Raw genomic sequence first — 19869 nt, forward strand, 5'->3', positions numbered from 1 at the left:
CTTTCTCCCCACAGCTGCACATTACTGGCCCACCACTCTCTGAAGTCTTCACTGAGCTGATCTCACTTGCTAAAATTACAATGAAGTATTCGTTTGGTCATTTTTCCATCATTTCAGTGAGTTGAACTGGTTCACAAAGGAGTATGACAGCTACTAGAACTGCTACAGAGGAGGGGTTAGACCACATAGCTAAGGATAAACGGGATCAGAGAAAGCAGAGCAACTCCTCTCCCTTTTTTTTTGCCTGTCATGCTGGCTCAGCACAGCTCACGGAACTGTCCCCTCTAGTAAAACGTAAGATTATACGGAAACATCAAAAAAAAAAAACCTATTTAAAAAAACCCACACTATTTAAAAAAGAACACACTAAATAACTGCTTCCTCAGGCTAACCCTGGAGTCATTACTTGCCTGGAAAAAAGAGCATGAAGAATCCCTCCTTTATACATGACCAAAACAGGTCAAATCTAGATCTCTAGTCTTTACAGATCTAAGCAGGTGTTTTTACACAAACACCAGGCAGCAACATTTCTAACCTAGGGACTGTCAACAGAACTGTGCTCTAGATTTTTTTATTTTATAATTGAAATATATTGATGCACTGAGCCTGAAAAATGAACCCATTTTTATAAAAACATAATTTTTCTTATTTATATTTACATGCCAGAATTACTCCTCTTTCCTCAGTAAGTAAAATTAATTAAATAAAAAAATCTTGAGGAGGCTGACTCTGCAGAGGAATCAGTTATGGAACACCTCACCCAAAAATGTTAACGACTGAAAAAAACAAGATTCATTAAAAAGACATTATTAGATGAATGTTTATAACTTCTACAGCTTTAGCATAACTACCTGCACTGTTTGCATCTATTCATTCCCTGAACTCATTTTCTTTACCCAAAATGTAATTGAAAAGGAGTTCAACAACAAATTTAATTTTCTTAGAAAACAGTTATTGTCCACAAATCAGACTGCAGAAGGAGAAAAAAAAAAAAAAAAAAAAAAAAAGCACTAAAAACTGGCCAGGCTGCAACAAGCAACGTAACAAGAATATATGCCAGACAACTCCAGGCAGAGTAGCTACAGTAAGTATCACAAAGCTGCAAGTAAGGGAAGAACTTTGCTATCACCCGTATGAAAGCGAACATTGCTGTGTGACAATTCATTTCAGATCCAAGTTGGAATCACACTATTTCTATAAATAATAATTTGATCCAAAACAGTCTGAAACATCTTCTAACATTCAGCTAAGTGCCATTCATCTGTATGGATTTCACATTGGCAACAGATTAGAGAGCAGAACAAGCTGTTCTTGAGAACTGATATTGAGCAAGCAACAGACGAAGACTCAAATTTATACAATCCAGCATTCATTCACCCAGTAAATTCCCCAAAAGGAGTCCTCTTGATATAAAAATCTAAACATATTTCAAAAGCCACACTGGACACCTGCAATCAAACCAGGCTGTCAGGAAAAAAAACAAAACAAAGAAACCCCCAGTCTGTGCAACGCACTATCCCATCAAATCAAACACAGCACAAACAAATAAATCCTCCTAGCTTTCTCAAGGACTGAAATTATCCTACTTAGCCTATATGAGATTTTAAGATATGTTTAAAGACCTTTCAGCAACAGTTCCTGCTTGATCATTCTTACTCTGATCATCTCAAGTTACACGTGCTGCAGCACACTACAGTGACTACACTGCCTCTCATACAGTGTGATAGCACTGATCCCTGGATACACTCACACTTTCTAGGGCTTCAAGACTTTCCTTTATGCCCAGAGTATTAGCTCTGGCTTAGAGAGCAGAGAGACAAGACAAAACCACGGCTAAATGGATCTTTGCTCTGACCTAGTATGACTGTTCTTCTGTTAGTAAATCCATCCCCTGCACCCCTCAGCTCCAAATCAGTGTGCACACTCCTTCCTTCACCTTTCAGCTTTCCAGACAGATTTCAGAAGCAATGAGATTTCTGCCCAGCATGCCTTACCTGAGCGCATGAATACAATAGATACAGCGTGGCATGTTCTTGCGATCATAGATATCTGTAGTTTCTGGGTAGAAAATCTAAAGATAAAAGAAAGTTAGCAGTCTGAATGATACTTACTCTTCATATCTAATTGGCATAACTGTGGTAAGCCCAAATTTCTGCAGTACTTTTATGAAACGGCCTACAGAACAGAACTCTTCCGTGAGCTTCCCTGCCTTCCTAGTTGAAGTGCCAAGCCTCCCTTTTGTTTCTACCACCCGGACCAGGGCTCCCCCTCTTCCTGCTCAAGTCCTACACACCTGGAAGCAGCCACCCTTTCTTCTGGGCCCCCACCAAGATACTGGGTCGTGAAGTCTTTGCGGGGACTTCAGGGAAAGCCAAGAGATGAAGAAAAATATTCACAGTAGAAGAGAGAAAAGAGGATTCTGTTTGGATTAAATGGGGGTGGAGAGAAAGAGAAGAGACAGTGACAAAAGACTACAGAGACCAACACTGAGATGGTAGGCAATGTGCACCACGTTTCCAGTTATCTGCGCCCAAAAGCTTTCAGACAGTCTCAAATGAAAAATTCTTCAAAATTTAGCCCAATGAGTTAATGATGAAAGTGTGTCTTCATTCAGAAGTGCTGACAAGGTATGCTACTTTTAAGTTATTCATGCATTCCTTGCTGTTGCCTATGAGCACAAAATAACACTGCCCTTTCTGTAAAGGCAAGAGCAACTGAAGGGCCCTCACAACTCTAAAGCATCAGTTTCCTGGCACTTCTTCATGGAAAAGTACTTAAAGCACTAATGTCTCATTGTCAACATATCGGGCTCCAGTCCAGTTTCCTCAACATCTCCTTACACACTTGTTTCCCCCCAAACCTCATTCACATCCGAAAATCTTAACCCATACCTCACACTTAATTCTCTCTGCCTAGCTCACTCTTCATTTATTTTCCTTTCACCTAATCACCTTCACAGTGTATTTCAGTATCTCCTGCTCCCAAATGTGTTCCTGTAAGATCATCATAATTCCAAGCAAGGCTCAACTAGTAAATCTCATCAGCTGTTTGGAAAACTTTAACAAAAAAAAGTGTGTCTAATTTGCAAGCACTTACCCAAAGAAAACAAACAACAGACTAAACCATGCAGTGCTGGCTTTGGTGGCACTCAGCATAACAAGGGTTACATAAACACATGAGGAAAATTTACTTTGGGTACTAATCCATGTATGTGGCTTGACTATCAGCACAACCATACCATACTTACCATAGTTCATAGTTTCATACACTTTAAGGTCACACTACTTATTAGCTCAGAGGATTTTATCTGGCCATTACCCTCGTGAAGCCAATGATACATGCTTGATTACAACACATCAGGAACATATTCCAGCTGGATGTAAACACTCCACGTTGTGCTGATCCTTTTATCATAGAGGTATAAAAAACTGCCACTGTAGCTCAGATATTGGTCAATAGCATGCAGAGTAAGAACGATGTAATGCAGATGTCATGCAAGGTTAGAAATATTAAGCATATGGTACAGAAGGAGGAATTATTTTGCTCCTAATCATTCATACAAACATACATGCGCACACACGCGTGAAGCAGAATGAAATATTTCAGCAAATTTCAGGAGAGAATTTCTACAGAGAGACAACTCTAGGAAATGAAGAATTAACTAGATAAAATCTGCTGATTCTTGCACAACAGCAAATGCTTCCACGAAACGCAAAGCTTTTTTGAGATTATGTATTTATTTGCATGTACAACAGAGAAATTACCTTAGGGAGACCAATCTCAGCCATTGCATTCAGCCACTGAATTACATTATCAGTGTGCCGGAAGTGGAGACCAGTTGCCTGAAATAAAGATAGTTAGGAAGAAGGGGAAGGCAGTAAGACAAAATATAACAGCTGCCAAGAACACTAGGGAGCTTCAATAAGACAGTGAAAACTGTCCTTTTACTGAAAAGATGATGTCAGAAGTCTTTGTATACAATTATATTGATTGTTTATAACAAGGCAAGTTTTCTCTCATGAGCGCAAGCTTTATCTCACATGAGATAAAGCTAAGAGTCCACCTCTCTCACTCTAAAGCCAAGGAGGAGTTTCTCAGATAACATTAACATAAATTAACACTCTGCTTATTCACTCACAGTTCCTCTGATGTACACATTTTCTTTCCTATTTTAGGCCTTTACCTAACCCAGTCTCTATGGCCAACAGCTCTCACCTTATATCTAGTCTGTTCCCTATCATAGATTTTCTTCACAGAAACCACTTTAGGGGAGAAAAAGTTTCCAAGTTTGGCCAGATAGACTCCATTTCTCAAGCCTTCTTCCAGCTCTGTTGTGGGAGGCAGCTCCTCATTCAGACAGGCTTCCATCCATCTGGAAGTGCAAGAGCAAAGAAGCGGGTCACATAAGTGCATTTCCAATTCGTAAACACAGTCTCATGCTAAAAAAGTTTCATGCTGCTACTGTTATGCCATTCTCCAGCATGGTATTCATTTAGCATTAGAGGCTGATAATGGTTATGACATTATCAGACAATCTGTGCCATTAAAATAGTACTCAGTAATGCTTCAGATAAAATATTAAACAGAAGTACAGTCGAGTAGTCAAAGTGTCACAAGTTATTAAGATACCATCTCATCATCATGTTTCTCCTTCAGCCCATTATTCAGCTTGTACTAATCTAGACACAGTAGCCAACCTGTATTTAAATTTTCCTCTTGAGCACAGGCTCATCTCACAAGCATCTCTTTATTCTACTTTCATTAAATATCCACTTGTTATTTCATGACTTGGTGCCACTGATGCAAGCTCTTTTAGTAGACCTCACAGAAATGCCTTAAAACGCTGTTGTTAAGTTTACATTCCTTACCTATATTTTTCCCTCACTCCTGCACATTTTAAACAAAACAAAAAAATTGGAACAGACTTTCACTGCCACCGCTTTTACTTTTCCCTCCTCATATAAGCTGATTTTCACTTATGCCATGTCCTTGTCCCATGTAATGGTGTTATTGCATTCCTCATGACAACAATGAGGATTACAGCAGCAAATATTTTGAAAAGCCACTGTTCTCACAAAGGTTCACCTAGATATTTCTTCTTTAGCAAAGCTACCACCAGATGTATACTGCAAGTTTTGCTGTGCAACTTATTCTGGAGGAGACATGCTCCCTGGCTGTTCTGTTCTCTGCAGGAGGCAGTTCCAGTGCCACAGGCCACTTTCTGAAGAACAACATTCTTACTTCTGGAGACCATGCCTCACTCCCACCTGAACTCCAAAGCTCCTAAAGGACACGTTGGCCTTGAATCCATGAAAGCCATGGAAAAGTGACTTCCAAGACAACAGTGACCCAGAACAGCAGTAGCACATGCTATAACACAGATCTGACACTGTACGTGAGCAACATTAACTACCTGGGTCGCAGGGATGATGGGTCCTCATTACTGGGACTGAGTCTAAAGACAGTCAAGCAAAGGATACTGCTGAACCAATTGGGGGGGGGTGTTGTTTATTTTTAGGAGATTCAGATATTTTAATTCCAGAGAAATTCCATAGAACCAGAATTCTAATATCTAAATATTGTTTTATATTAATACATAATTGTAGACTATTTAGCTCCATATTAATCCAGGCAAAATAACAGAAAAACACCATGCTAGATGCAAATGATAAAGGATCAAATATAAAATTGTGGTAAATTTACACAGTTTCACAGAAAACAGGCCCTGTAAAACACCTAGGAAAATTATGCAGTTCTGTTTACCACCTAAAACAGCCAAACAGCCTCCCATTTCTGGGAGGACTTTGTGCCTCTCAATATTCCAATTAAAATTTGACACTGTATATACATACAAAAAATAGCTCACATATACCAAGAACTAACAGACATCCCAAAGTAGCATTTTCATGGGGAATCAGTAAATGGGACTATTTCTAATGTATTTTGGCATACTATGCCCTACTACTTCAGTTTTCCAGGAAGTAATATGAAAATCAAGGCTGACAAAATTAGATGATATCTATGTATCAGATGATTACAATATGCAACATTACCATAACTGCAAACTATAATTAGCACATGGGTGGTCATAGCTCCAGTAAAAATGGAACTGTTCAAATAACCCAGGCCTTACGTATTGTTAAATATTAGGTCATAGATCGAGCATATCTACAGACTGGGGAACATATCCTAAAAAGACAATCTGTAACACTGAAAAACGTGTAGTGAGTACAATGGACACAATGAATTCTAAGTTTAAAGCTTTTAGAAAACCTAATGCTATCCTGGGGTGTACACCAAGAGGAACAGTCAAGTCAGGTGCTATATTCCCTTTGAGGTTGACACTGCTAAGTAAATGGATCATTGTGGTCTACATGTTTTGGGGGGATTTTTTTGTTTGGTTTTTTTTTTTCTTCAAATTGGAGAGCAGGAAGAAGACAGGAAAGAAATTTTTGATTAGCTAAGATAATTCTTCACAATGAGAGGCTTAAACAGTGCAATGCAATCAGTTTGCAATAAAGTGAAAAGCAGTATGGTGCTCTGGCAGTCTCACAGTAGCAAAGCGAAATCAGATGTCTGAAGCTATAGTTATCACCAGCAGCCTGCTCCACCTTTTTCGATGAACAGCACCAAAAATAAGGCAAGAACATATGATCCACATCTGCTTCTGAACCACCAATTTTCAGCCCAGTACGTAAGGCTCAATGGAAAGAAGTAAATAAAGTTTTACAACCTTCAATATCTGAAAAGATGACAGACTAAATGATCTCTCTTTCTGGCCTTAAAAAGAAAATATAATCTGTGACAATTTCTTTAATTTAGAAAAGAAAGTGCTATACATATAAAAATTTAATTTGGGGGATTTTTTTTGTACAATTTACTCTTGATATCAAATACAGAACACTGCAGCAGTAAACTAAGGAGATGAGATGCTTCCAAATTCATCATGGTCATTTTTTCCATCTTTCCCAAGAAGATCAGGAAGAGATAGTAAACTGCACTTCTAATTAGAGAAGGCTGGTAGGTGTTGGTGAAAACAAAAATTCTGACAGGCTGCAATATTTTAATGATCAAAGGAAAGACAACCTTGATTAGTGCAAATATATGGTCTTACATAACTCTTCTAATGGCCTTGCTTGTGCATAGTTTTAACCATCTCTAACCTATCACAGACCCAGCCTGTTGCTCTATGACAGCTGGTCCATTTTTAAGTGGGTTAACTTAAACAGAACTAAACATACTTGAGAAAACATACAGAAACCATTTCAGATGAACACGCATCTCCACTGCTCAGGGGGAATGCCAGTCAAGTACTAGCATCTGAATCCACTACTTGTCCATCTATCTCTACTTGAAATGTTGTTAGTATACAATGTGGCCATCTGCCTCTTAAGATAAAGAAATCCCCTTTCTAAAACAAAAAAAAGGTGCAACACTAGTGCTTTGTTCTTTGCCCTAATTCTGTATTTGCTTAAAGGTACAATTCAAACAGGTCTACTTAGCTTGGCTGCCATTGTTCCTCAGATGGCCTTGTCTATTCACAATAGTTAAAATTATCCATAGTAAGCCAGTCGCCTATATGCAAGAGGATCTAAAATCTGACTGTGGAGTAAATGCAGTGTAAAATCCTCAACTTTTTAAGTCATCCCTCTTGCACTTTTATTTGCGTTTCCTTTTTCAATATCTCACGCCAGACGCTGTTTTCCAATCTGTGGATTTTCTATCAGAGGGTTATACTAAGCCTCATTCAGAGAAAGGTTACTCAACAGGGGCTTCAGAAAGCGTCAGATTTTACTGTTTTTTCTTTAGTTGTTCATATTATTTTAAGTATCTGCATTCCTGTCCAGATAGCACAGAAAAATGTGAAAAGTTAATTCAAAAAAAAAACCCATAACACACAAATATTCCATAGATGCTCATCATAAAATACCTAGAATCAGCCACTATTATGATGCCCAGATCTCAGTTCTATTGATTTTTTCTATCTGAATGCAAACAACTACTCGATTTAAAGCTCTCTCCCTTTGCACAGGAAAGCCTTTTCCTCACACTTGGCTTCTCTACAGCTCCAAGCAGCAGAGGTGACACCTTCAAAAAGCTAACAGAGGCAAGAAGAAGGTGCCAAGAAGCTTTTCACTGAGGTTGCCACAGTAACTAAACTACTCACAGAAATGGGACAGCGACCAAATGCCTCCAACAGACACGGATGTGGACATTTTGGCAGAGCCTGGAAGGAAGGTGAGAAAGAAAGGAAACTACCTTTGCCAGGAACCAACACTCACAAGAATCAACAGCAAGAAAGCAGTTGTACGTACCTGCTGACAACCCTCCCCTCCCACAATAGTCAATAGTTCAGCTTCTGCCACCTTCTCATTCCCCAGCTTCCTCACTCACTTCTTGTCTTTTCCAGCCCCCCAAAAACTAGAATAAAATTCCTAATTTGCAACTCTCGCACAAAATTCTTTACAAAATGTACAACATGGCAATTGTAGCCTCTGCTCAGAACATCCAGAGTACAAAGGCTCTGTGTGTAGAAACTTTCAATCAGCAAAAGAGTAGCTGGTTGCAATGGCTGAGGCAAAGCTCACATAAAAACGACAGCTAAGCTCTAGCACTATTTGAAGGAAATTTATTCAAGACAGCATACTGCAACACCACATCCAGCAGTAAAAGAAAAAAAGTTTTTTAAATTTTTTTCTAATTGTAAGAGTAGATAAACTGTATAAATCAAGTAACCTTCTATACTCTGGAGAAAAAGTAAACGGTCTTAGTATTTGGAAAGGTATATAAAACAATGACATTTCTTCCAAGCCTCATCTCTCTCACAGATTTTGTGGGTTTTACTCTCCTAAAAAACTGTAAAAAGTCAGAGGACTGCTTTACGTGCCCTTTGATAGCACCTGACCAACTGGAACTGATGAGTTTCACTGCCTAGTTTATTCATGTATGAGAAAGTCACCCACTAGCCACCAAACACCAGATGACTCATAACCATGATCTCGCTCATCTTGCCTTTGAGCTCCTCGCCATCTAACTTGGGAAAACAAAGGGAGGACTGTTTAGGCAGAGCCTGTAAGGTACAGAAAACAAATACAACCCGAAGGACATGTTAAGGGAGTACAGAATTGAGTCAAAGCACAGGCTACAGAAAGCAAACCAGTTCAACAAGTTTTGACACGTTCGAGTCATAGATGGTAGTGACTACATGTCAGAAGAGTTCCAAATAAGCCATAAATCAAAGTATCCTGCATTAGAGAAACTTTCACAATTCAAGGAATTCTCAGTCCCTCTAATCCAAATGATGACAATATTAATACCTCAAGGTCTCACGTTCCTTACATTCAGTACTCCAGGTACAGTGCACTTAATAAGTGACAAGTAACATTCCTGAAGCAGAAAAAAGTATAGACAGGAAGTTGCTTAGTTGGGCCTAGTTTACTCTGGAAAGCTACCACATGCAAGCTTCTGAACAGACTCCTATAGCAAAAGACATAGTATCACACTTTCCTTTCTAATAAGAAATAAATGCCGTGTTTTGTGACTTGGACTATCGTATTTTCTCAGCTTACTTATTTATATAAGAATGCAAACTCCCTACTAGAGAAATTAAAAGCACCCTGATTGCTACAGCTTCTTGAACATAATGTTCTCAAAGAAGCCTTCAGTTGCAAATAGAGAACTGGGGATCACTGTAAAACTGGAAGAGCACTTGAAAATTATTTGAAACACCAATGTAAGAAACCAACACACCATGTTTTCTATTTTTACAGGCAGTTACTATCAACTGAAATAACGAATTAAAGCAAGCCACCATACATTTGCTCTTCAAATATTACCTCATTGTTCACTTAATCATTATATAAATCTTCTTACTCAAATTCTAATTAAAAACTTGCAATGAAACTAGAAACTAGTACAGCATCTGCTCTTTGTCCAGGCAACAGTAAGTCCAGTCATCCTTCTTAAGCAGAATCAACCAATCTCAAATGAAACACCATGACACCCTGGAGTGCAGTCTGAGCCCAAGAGAAGGGGGACTTGCAACCAAAATAGGACGAGAGAGCCTAGAAAAGCGACAAGAAATAGCGTTACCAGAAAGAAAGATAAAGTTTCTGGGAACCCCTGGGCAACTTCCGTACACGGGATCACAATCACAAAGAGAAACTCGTTCCTCCACAGCAACCATTTTCCTGTGCCTTACTGCTTTCTTCTCAGAAATTTTGTTCTTCTTGAACTTTATGTTCTGGGAAATGCAGAAGGGTAACTAAATCTGAATGAGTGACAGAGAAAACATTAAATTTAAAAATTCTGGACCATTATCCGAATGATTCATTAAGCCAAAGATACTGTAAAGCAAATTAAATACTACCGGTCAAATCGCACTCTTTCCACGTGCCAAACCGCATAGCTGTATTTCCTATGGTACTCCTTCAGTAACCCAACCTTCTCCCCCCTTCCTTCCGAATGGTGCAAGAGCTTTCTGAACTCTTGCTTACATGCCTAAAATCATTACAGCCAAAGACTCTTGAGAGGACCTGGAACTACTCAAACCCTGGAAGCACTCAAATGCTAGCAAAAAGGTTAACAATTCCCTTCCCAACAACCTTATCGGGGCAACAAAACCACCCACTTCGTTCAGCCCTAGAAAGACTGAAAATGAAAGTAAAAGGGGCATGGAACCACATCATTTAATACCTTACTGAAGGACACTTACTGAAGGAGATGGTGAGCTTTGTTTAAGCATCTCCATAAAGTAAGAAAAATAGCCCATAATTAGAACATAAGCTGTCTCAATGTACTCATACCTGTTTCAACAGGTTCCTAAGTGGGTGTTAATGCAACTACAAAACCGGGGCAATTTACATACAATAAACTTCCCCTTCTTGCAGCATAGCTTAACTGTTTGCTAGACCAGAGGACAGTCCTGTTTTCATAAAGTATTACGGAGCAGCTTTTTTTTATTTAAAACCTTTTGTATTTGTATTAAAACTCCCATCACTCTTAAAAGGAAGAAACAGCACAGATTTTCAGCAGATAAATGTGGGATTTCCAAATGAGAGAGAAGCAATCATCTCTCAAATCTTATTGAAATAAAACTGGGTCAAGGGCAGCAGCTCATTCACTGAACTGATGATGATGAGCAGCAACTCCCTCACTTGCAAGTTCTGACCTCTGCATTTGCACCTAACCTAAGGCATCCCTCTAAAGACCTATGAGACAGAGGGCATTAGAACAATAAGCCATCAATAAGGTTTCCACACAAACCTTGAACTCTTTTTTGCTACTTAAGGCATAGTTCGACAATGTTTTTTTCAGCGGCATTGCAGGCTCATGCAGCTTCCACTATGCTCCCTCCCTCTCCCCAGCACAAAGAAAAGAAAGATAATTTTTAACCAGAACCGATTCCCCCACTTTCATGACATATATTGCTTATGCAGTCAGGAGACTCCAGTTTTACTGAAGCTAGCTCAAATTAAAGGAATAATTTCACCTTTCTAATCGGTCAGTCATATTGCCAAATCAAACACAGATCCCACTCCCAGATAAGATCCTTGTATATCTACATGCAGCTAGTACCACCAGTTGCAATTTAGAAGCAGGCCTTCCTTGAGAAGAAGGAGGAAAAGAAAAAGAAAGGGAAAAAAAGTTAGTAAAAACCTAACATCAGGTATTGTCAAACTCCAAAAAGAAGTATTGCTCCATTAGCAAGAACGGGGAAAAAAAACCAACACCAATCACACCTCAACTATTGGCCTGTTTTTTCTTCCCTGACACGGCATTATCAAGAAAGACTGTGACAAGTTACCCTAAGGTGTCATTCTTTCCTACAGTACCATAGGTCAATTTTAACCAGAACTGGAAACCAAACATGACAGAAATGTAACACTGGTCATATTTGCACACATCTTCCTCTTACACCTGTTAAGACGTCAGAAGTCTGGCTAACCTTAGCAATTTCATCCTCTGTTTTTGCCCTGACCTTGAGGAAATGTTCTCCCAACACTGAGACAATCGAAAACTGGAGAAAAGAAGAAGAAAAAGAAGACACTTTTTTTCTCTCATACTGATTACTGCTAAGCCTGAGGAAGGAGAACTATCATGTGATCTCTCCAGGAAATTTTTTTTTAAGAGTATCCAATTTAACACACACAGACAGTAGGACAGATGGCAAAATCGGGAAAAAAACTATAGGGAACACCACTCGTTTCATGATAGGATTACCATACAGGATGTTCCAGCACAAAAAGAAAATGGTATGGAAAACACAGAAGGCAAAAATCAAGTGATATTAACATACAAGAAAAACAATCCTGATCAGTCAAACACTGAGGAGTGCTAAGTGCTTCGTCATCACTAAGCAATAGCAATTTTAGGGTAAATTAATTAGTTGCAGAGGCCAGAAATACTTTCTCTAACCTTTGGCTGACCTAGAATTTCAGAACAATGGCTCTTCTTTTTGTACACAGACCTAGCCAGTGACTTATTTCTACTTCGGAACCGCTGCATGACACACAGTCTTAGTATACACCTGGAGGTCACTTCCACTGTTTTGGCCCCCAAATGCAACACTTCAGTACTCTAGCTGATAAAAATCATAAGGAGATAAAGTACATAGCACTAACAATACTGTGCTGAAGGATGACCGGTATCACGCATATCAGTCTGGTATTAATGCTAGGCTAAGGCTCAGCCGTCCACAAGATCGCTCCTCATTTCGCTGGTTGCAAAACCTCAACAATTGCATTAGTTGAGAAGCTGCAAAGAGAACTTCAGTGCAAACTTCCGACCCTTTGTTCTAGGACCACTGATTGGAAAATTCAGAACAATGGGACAGAATGTGAGAGTCTTGTCTGTATTAACACGTTTGTGCCACAGCACTCCTTGCTTTTTTTCTAGTTGTCCCCTAGCAACTACATTAGAGAAGGGTGTTGGCTCCTTGCTCAGGAAGACAGAGTAAGCATTATTTCCTACTGCAGGAGGTCTGGTGATGAAAAGGAGGGGCAAAGAGCCTGTTCCTCTTTCCAGAGGCACGTGATATTATCCTCCAGTTTTTGAAACTGAGTCTATATACTGTACTAATATATTTCAATTAGCAAAAGAAGTCTGTCTAAACTCATGCTCTACCAAAAAAAGCACAAGTGTTAGTGTGCTAATACATTTAGAACCTCTTACCCATTTCCCACTCATGACCAAGAAATTGGAATGCTACTTGCCAAAAAAACCAAGTTCTTCAAGATGTGATCTTCGTGTGCATGCTCACACTCTGGGTACAAATACTTGGAACAGGGACATCTTTTTGCCTTGGAAGTAATTCTAGGAGGATATTCACCCATTGCCTGTCTGTGTATCCATATACAGACAAGAAGTGGGAGAAGTGTTTCTTACATCCCTGGCCTCTCCAAACCTCAGAATACCCAAAATTAAGCAGAAGAGAAAAGAAACAGGGCGCAGTTTGAGTGAATGCACTGAAGACACCGTGAAGAACTTGAAAAGTTATGTCCTGTAGCTTTTCCTTCTGAGTGATCTCATGCGAACACTTTTAAAGTGCAAGCAACTCCAAGCAGCACTGTACAGCCTACACAGTCAGCTATGGGACTACCAAGATATCCCCTAAGAGCGTCGAATGTCCACCTCCTTGATCTTAAGTAGAGGTGACTAGCACAGTAGGGCATGGATTTGGTGATACACAACTCCAGGACCTTTCACATAACGTAATACTCCAGGTTGGGATTCTACACATGCTCTTGTGGGAGCAGGCCTTCGAGTGACAGCTGATGGAGCTAATCCCAGAACATCAACGGCAAAGGTCGAGATCACTGGGGATGCGGTTGTCTCACAGAGAACTAAAACAGTACTTCAAACAATTATCTACAGGAAGACTGGAAAGTCCATCCCTCAAAGTAACATAGTACAGCATGTCTTGAAATAAACTCCTGTAATCTCAAGCTCTACACTGAACCTACAGCACTACATTTTCCCACTTTGTTTATCAGAATAAAAGAAACAGCTTTCTGCTCACTGCATCTTCAAGGAAATGATTCCTGCAGGAGTTGGTTACACCCAAATAATAGCTAGTAAAGAATACCAAAGTTTAACTCCATTCACTCATTCGCACAGCTACCACCATGTAAAAATAGGCTTCACCGTTTGCTCCCTGCTCTCCTTTCACACTGAAATACACCAGGCAAGCTGCCAAAACTACAAAGCCAGGCAGATGGCATACCCAGGCAGTTATTACAGCTTAACATTTTCATGTTCATGGAGAATTTCCCTGGGTGGCAGGGATCTTTTTTTCCCAATGCACATGGGAAATCAACATACCATTTACTAGTCTCTGTAAAGGCTGTTTTAAAATTCACTGCTGATGCACATTGTGTTTTTTGTTTTATTTTGGTTTTGTTTGATTGCTCAAGAAAAGAGCATAGGGAGAAAAGAGAATAATTTCTGTCTTCTCCTTCCAGTATCTTGGAGGGTGGATAAAAGGCAAAAAAATAAACATTTTATGCACAAGAGTATAAGCAGAAAATGCATACCTGAACTACCAAAGCTGAAACAGAAAACACACCACAGCAGTGAACACCCAAGTAAACCCATATACTTGGTCTTACATAGTAAATTTGAGAGCTTCACAGTTCATGAATATCTATGTTTTAAACTACATGAACTGTAACATAAGGCTTTTTTCAACACAGGGACAGGTAAGTTGTGTTTTTGTGGCAAATAATTTTTTCAAAGGATTTCTGACCTGCAGTAAATGATATCATCTTCCCCAAGCAATAGAGCTTGTCACAGCATCTTATTCATACAGCTTTTTTAACAGGAAATCTGGCAAAAATCTGGTAGATGCGAGAAAATCTGCAAGGGGGAGAAGGCAGAACCCTCTGTCAAACTGAGTTTCGGTGATCATAATGTAACTGCCAAACAGATTAGTGAATAACATAGGCCAGATATTTTTCACAATGATTCAGGTACCCTGCCTGGAAACCTGCAGCTGAACCAAAGACCTTATTTATATTCTGGCACTAAAGTTCCGCTTTTCCTTTACAAGTAAACATGAGGTTATTCTTTGTAGTCCCACTGTGAACACTGCCAAAAACTGATAAAAATTATCTTAGCTGCTCTTACTGACAGAGATTCTATCACATTGACTAGGTACACCACAAACATTAGTTCAGAGGAGCTTTCAGATGAGTACTAAGCCCACATTTGCAAGGAATATGACCATTACATCTTTTTCAAGACACATTCAGTCATTCTATTGTCAAAGCTAATTGCTTAGATCAGTTACAATTAGCAACAAACTAGGCTTAACTGGTTGGAAGGCACAGCATCACTACAGTATCTCAAAACTACTATTATTTGCTTTCCTGCAAATAAGGGTTATAAAAAGCACACCACAGTATCTGATAGTCAAGAACTGTTACACTTGGTTATTGCGGGCCTGTTCTCTTCTTGCATTACGTGCAATATTCCTTCAGAAACCACTGTCCAATCAGCCAAACCCTGGTCTCTGAAAGGAATTCTGTGCAAGCAGTTGTTTCTCTGCTTCCCTCCTGCTTTTCATTACTATTTCCAGTGATTCAGAAAAAAAGTATTCAGAGTGAGGAAAAGATGGTGGCATTCCACTGCTGCCCTCCCTCAGCCACTCTCCACCCACTTCTCAGGAAAAATACGGCTCTGAATGCACATTCCAAGACATTTCCAGTCCGAATAACGACTCCCTGCCAGTTGTATGAGCTCATCAGTGAAATAGTACAAGAACTGCAGAGAGACATCTCAGGCCTAATCAGAAGCTGGTAAGAAGTTCCAGATAAAGTGGTAAGAGCTAAATAATAGATACTTCAACCTACAACTGATGACAATAAAATAGTATATATGAATATTCATGGATCCCACAATATTCATGTGGGATCTGTACTGTACCTGATAAAAGCAGAACAAAAATAAATAAGTAAATAAAACAGTACCTGTCCCAATTCACAAGAGAAGGAATAAAATGGGAATACAAGGAAATAATGAAAAAAATTAATTAGCCTGAAAGAGAGAGAGAAATTCTGCTCATGTTATAAAAGAGTAAGTGCTGCCATGTCATTAGTGACCTTTGACCCATTTGTCTGGCCTAGCAGTGACACTTTCGCTGGAAATTATATATTCAGTTTGCATTTTTGGCCAGACAGTAGTTTCTAGATTTTCCTCACTTAGATCGTACATGAAGACATCGGGTCTCTTTCTATGCAAAAATATCTACACACACACCTATCTGTGAAGGTCTCTGTTTCTCTCTTGGCTCCGTGACTGTTAAAATCCTATCATGTGTTAGTATTTCACATGTGAAAAAAAGGCCAGTTCTAAAGTTGGAAAATAATAACAAAAAATCTCCAAAAAGGAGTTATATACAGTTGAATTATGACATGGGCAAACCAAATAGACATCATTCAGCTCCAGAAGTCTCAGACCGCCTCCAATCTAAGTCTAAAGATTGTGTTAATATGAAAGAGGAACACTTTCTTAGGTTCTACATTACAGGCTATTGCCTATATTACTACAGATATTCTCTAACCATGAGTCATTCTATCCCCAGAGCTTTTCCAGCACACAAGAGTGACCATCAATTATCAAAAACGGGACAATTATGATCCATTAGTCCAATGGATTAAATACAGATGCAAGCTGACCTGCATCAGGCAAAATAACGTTCACGTAACATAACTACAGGACACATTTCATTTCCTCTCTGTGTATAGTTTAACATCTACTGCATTTTCTTCCCATTTTTTCCCTTTTATTTGAAAAGTTACATATTCACAATAATTTCCCATGCTTTTGAGGTAATACAATGAATTGCTCATAAATCACTGAAGGACACTGTAAACTGTAGCTGGGCTGCATACATCTGGACATCAGAATGCAAACATAAATAGAAATATTTTTAGAGCAAAAACAAAGTCAGGTTTGCATAAACTGACAAGTGAGCTCAGAAATACAAGCTTAAAACAACCTTCACCCTTTTTTGGATTTGAAGGGCTCTTAAGGTATGTTATGTTTCCTGCTCTCCTGACATTTACTCTGAAACAAGGAGTTGCAACTGTGGTCCCCCCCGCCAGGCTTCCGGCACTCCAAGCTGGATTCCTTAGACTGCTGTTACCACTTCGTCCTCAGAATCCTCCACGAGGTAGTACCCTAACAGCTTCAAAGCTTGTTGTAAACTTGCCTGTACCTAATTTGCAGATTAAGCTAAACGGAATTTAAATCAGAGAATCTGCATACAACTTGCTTGTTTTGGAATGTATTCACTACAGAATACATGCAACAGAAAGACAAGTCACACTCAGAACTGTACAAAAATAGGTGAGGAAAAACTAATCCTGCTTTTCTCAAACTACCTTCCTAGTACCTAGCTCTCCTGTGGTGTCTCAGTGCTTAATGAAGGCTCATAAACCACGTATTCTACCTGAACTGCCTCACCTTTTCCAAGTTCAGGCTAATAAGAATCTGAAACCAATACAAAATGCTATCATCTTCTGAACACCTCCGATTCGCAATGCAGAAACATCCTGAGACTCAGTCACCATGCAAAAGAGCAACTACTGTGTCTCTTTCAGAAGCCGATTTAAGCTGCAGTGTAATACTTTAATACTGTATCTGCAAACAAGAGCTCCCTCAACAACCGGGTCTGTACACCTTTACAGGCACTGTTGAGCCAGCTCTGCAAAGTTATCCACAGAATAAGCGCTAAGAGAGCTTCCCATTTAGCAACACCCCTATACGTATTCAATGTTTATGGAAAATAGTGCCCTCTATACTTCTCTCTATCCCTTGCTTTTGGTACTCTACATCTCCAGGGAAGGGGGTAAAAAGTTCTCGCAGGTTGCTTCTATTTGGGATAAAAATCTCTTTATACTTCTGTGAGCATGCACTGTCATGTCATGACAGAACAGGGTATTTTTTACTCAGTTTTATCTGACCTGCTACAGTTTTTCTGTACAGGCTACAGCGATTTGGGAATAGAAAAAGATACATAAATGTTAAAAGACGGTTATTCAGAAAGCTATTTTTATTCATGAAACATGTATTTGGTCCAAGCATAGTACAGCAATTCCTTCATTCATAATCTTTAGTGTAGCACCAACCCTCATCTCAATTTCCTTCATGATCTCAGGCAACATCTTTCTTATACACTCTGTCTCCCTTTCTTCTTGTCTCACAAGACTACTGCAAATTATTAGTTGAGGTAAAAAAGTGCTAAATTACAATGGAAGAACATTGACTTCTCAAGTTAAAAAAAAAAAAAGGCAAAGAGAGTGCAGTACCATTAAATAAGTATAAGCTATTGATATTCGGTTAATGCCTTTGATATATGCTCCTTAGCAAACAGCTACTCAAAGCAACGTTTTGTCAAATATTCAAACCTGTCCCCCAAAAAACCGTGACACAGGGTTCACCAGATACCTTGCTCTACGATTAGGTCCTCCTCTTCTCCTTACATATTTAGCCCCCAATCTAGAAATGTCTCACTATGCAAAGATGAGGAACTCTCCCATCCATACCCCAGCTCTGAGGCATTGTCATCAATAGCACAAGCAAAATGCTACAGTACCTAGTTCACACATTATGCATCAATTACATTACTGGTAAAGTCGTCAAATACAGAAAATCCCAGATCAAGGACATTAACAAAAGCAACTAAAACAGAACTCTAAGAGATCATTACTTTTGAAATTAAATAAACACTCTGCCAACAATGCAGCTGAAAGCCCTTTTCTGCCTGCACTTCTAGCAGAAAAAAAAAGAAGCAAACAAACAAAAAAACCCTAAAAAAGTAAAAGGACAATTTACACAAAAACTGCTTAGTGAAGAGAAAAATTAACATGAACAGACCATGAATCCAAGTCTTTTTGCTCTCACAGGAGTCTCTTAATCATTAAACTAACGAGTCTGCTCCCCTCCTTTTAGTCACTTAATCTTTAACTCTTATGCACAGCTTCAGCTTTGGGAATCAGAAATTCCCTTTCAAATGTGTACAAATTGCCTACAGGCCACTAATCAAACACGGTTTGGGGATCGGAAAAGGGTATTTGAACCTCCTCAAGAAGAGTTTCCACTTAACAGGCAAGTGCTCTGACTGCCAAGATATGCTAAGACAAAGGCTGTATCACCGCTAGTGTTTTAAAGACACAGTTCATTCTTCAGAAAATATACTGGCAATCACTAGGCATTGTCTTAAATATCTGAAGACTTGTTCTGAGGACAATGAGGAGAAACGTCTTGCCTCTGACAAGGTGCAGTGAAATGTAATGCCTAGCTGCTTGGCCTTGCCAATGCTGAGGCAATACTCAGCAGCAAACATGAGGTGGCCAAGAAATTTTAATGTCAAAGATTAGGTAACTAAAGACTTGAAATCTCCAGGATTAAGCAACAGCTGAATTAATATATCAAAGCTGTTGCTGCTGTAGATATTTTTGCCCAAATCCTTCTGCAAATCTGGGCAGAGTACAAACACCTCAGAAAGCAATTACTCTGAAATCGATAACCAAAAGAGGCTACAAGAGATGCCTTTGGGACCCTTCAAGCACCAAAGGTGACTATAATGGAACTCATTTCTCCCCGTCACCAAACATTTGATCCTAAAGATTCAGAGGGAAGGAATGACTCAGATTCCGAGATATATCTGGATCTTTCTCAGTACTTCAAATCTCATCCAAATCTGTATGGATAGGAAGTTACTCTCTGCTAGTGACTAAGGGTCTTCTACGGAGTGACAATAGTGACAACTGTTACGAAGCACCTAAGAGACTACACCATAAACTGAATCCCTCCACCTGCCCCCTTCAAAAATACGCTATACACTCCTGGTAAGAAAGCGTAAGC

The 19869-nt window shown here is 39.3% G+C and overlaps 1 protein-coding gene across 3 annotated transcripts in view; it reads right to left on the reverse strand.

The window, feature by feature from the left end:
• The window catches only part of IQGAP1 (IQ motif containing GTPase activating protein 1), a 69795-nt gene that overhangs the window by 45718 nt on the left and 4208 nt on the right, over positions 1 to 19869 (reverse strand). For all 3 annotated transcript variants that reach the window (XM_064517728.1, XM_064517729.1, XM_026115567.2), the window contains exons 3-5: positions 4216 to 4372; positions 3765 to 3842; positions 1995 to 2071 (exon numbers count right to left, since the gene is read on the reverse strand). In XM_064517728.1, the coding sequence (XP_064373798.1) occupies positions 1995 to 2071; positions 3765 to 3842; positions 4216 to 4372 (312 nt within the window). The remainder of the gene's footprint in view (positions 1 to 1994; positions 2072 to 3764; positions 3843 to 4215; positions 4373 to 19869) is intronic.

The sequence above is a fragment of the Dromaius novaehollandiae genome, chromosome 10 (genome assembly GCF_036370855.1).
Source record: "Dromaius novaehollandiae isolate bDroNov1 chromosome 10, bDroNov1.hap1, whole genome shotgun sequence".
Lineage (NCBI taxonomy): Eukaryota > Metazoa > Chordata > Aves > Casuariiformes > Dromaiidae > Dromaius > Dromaius novaehollandiae.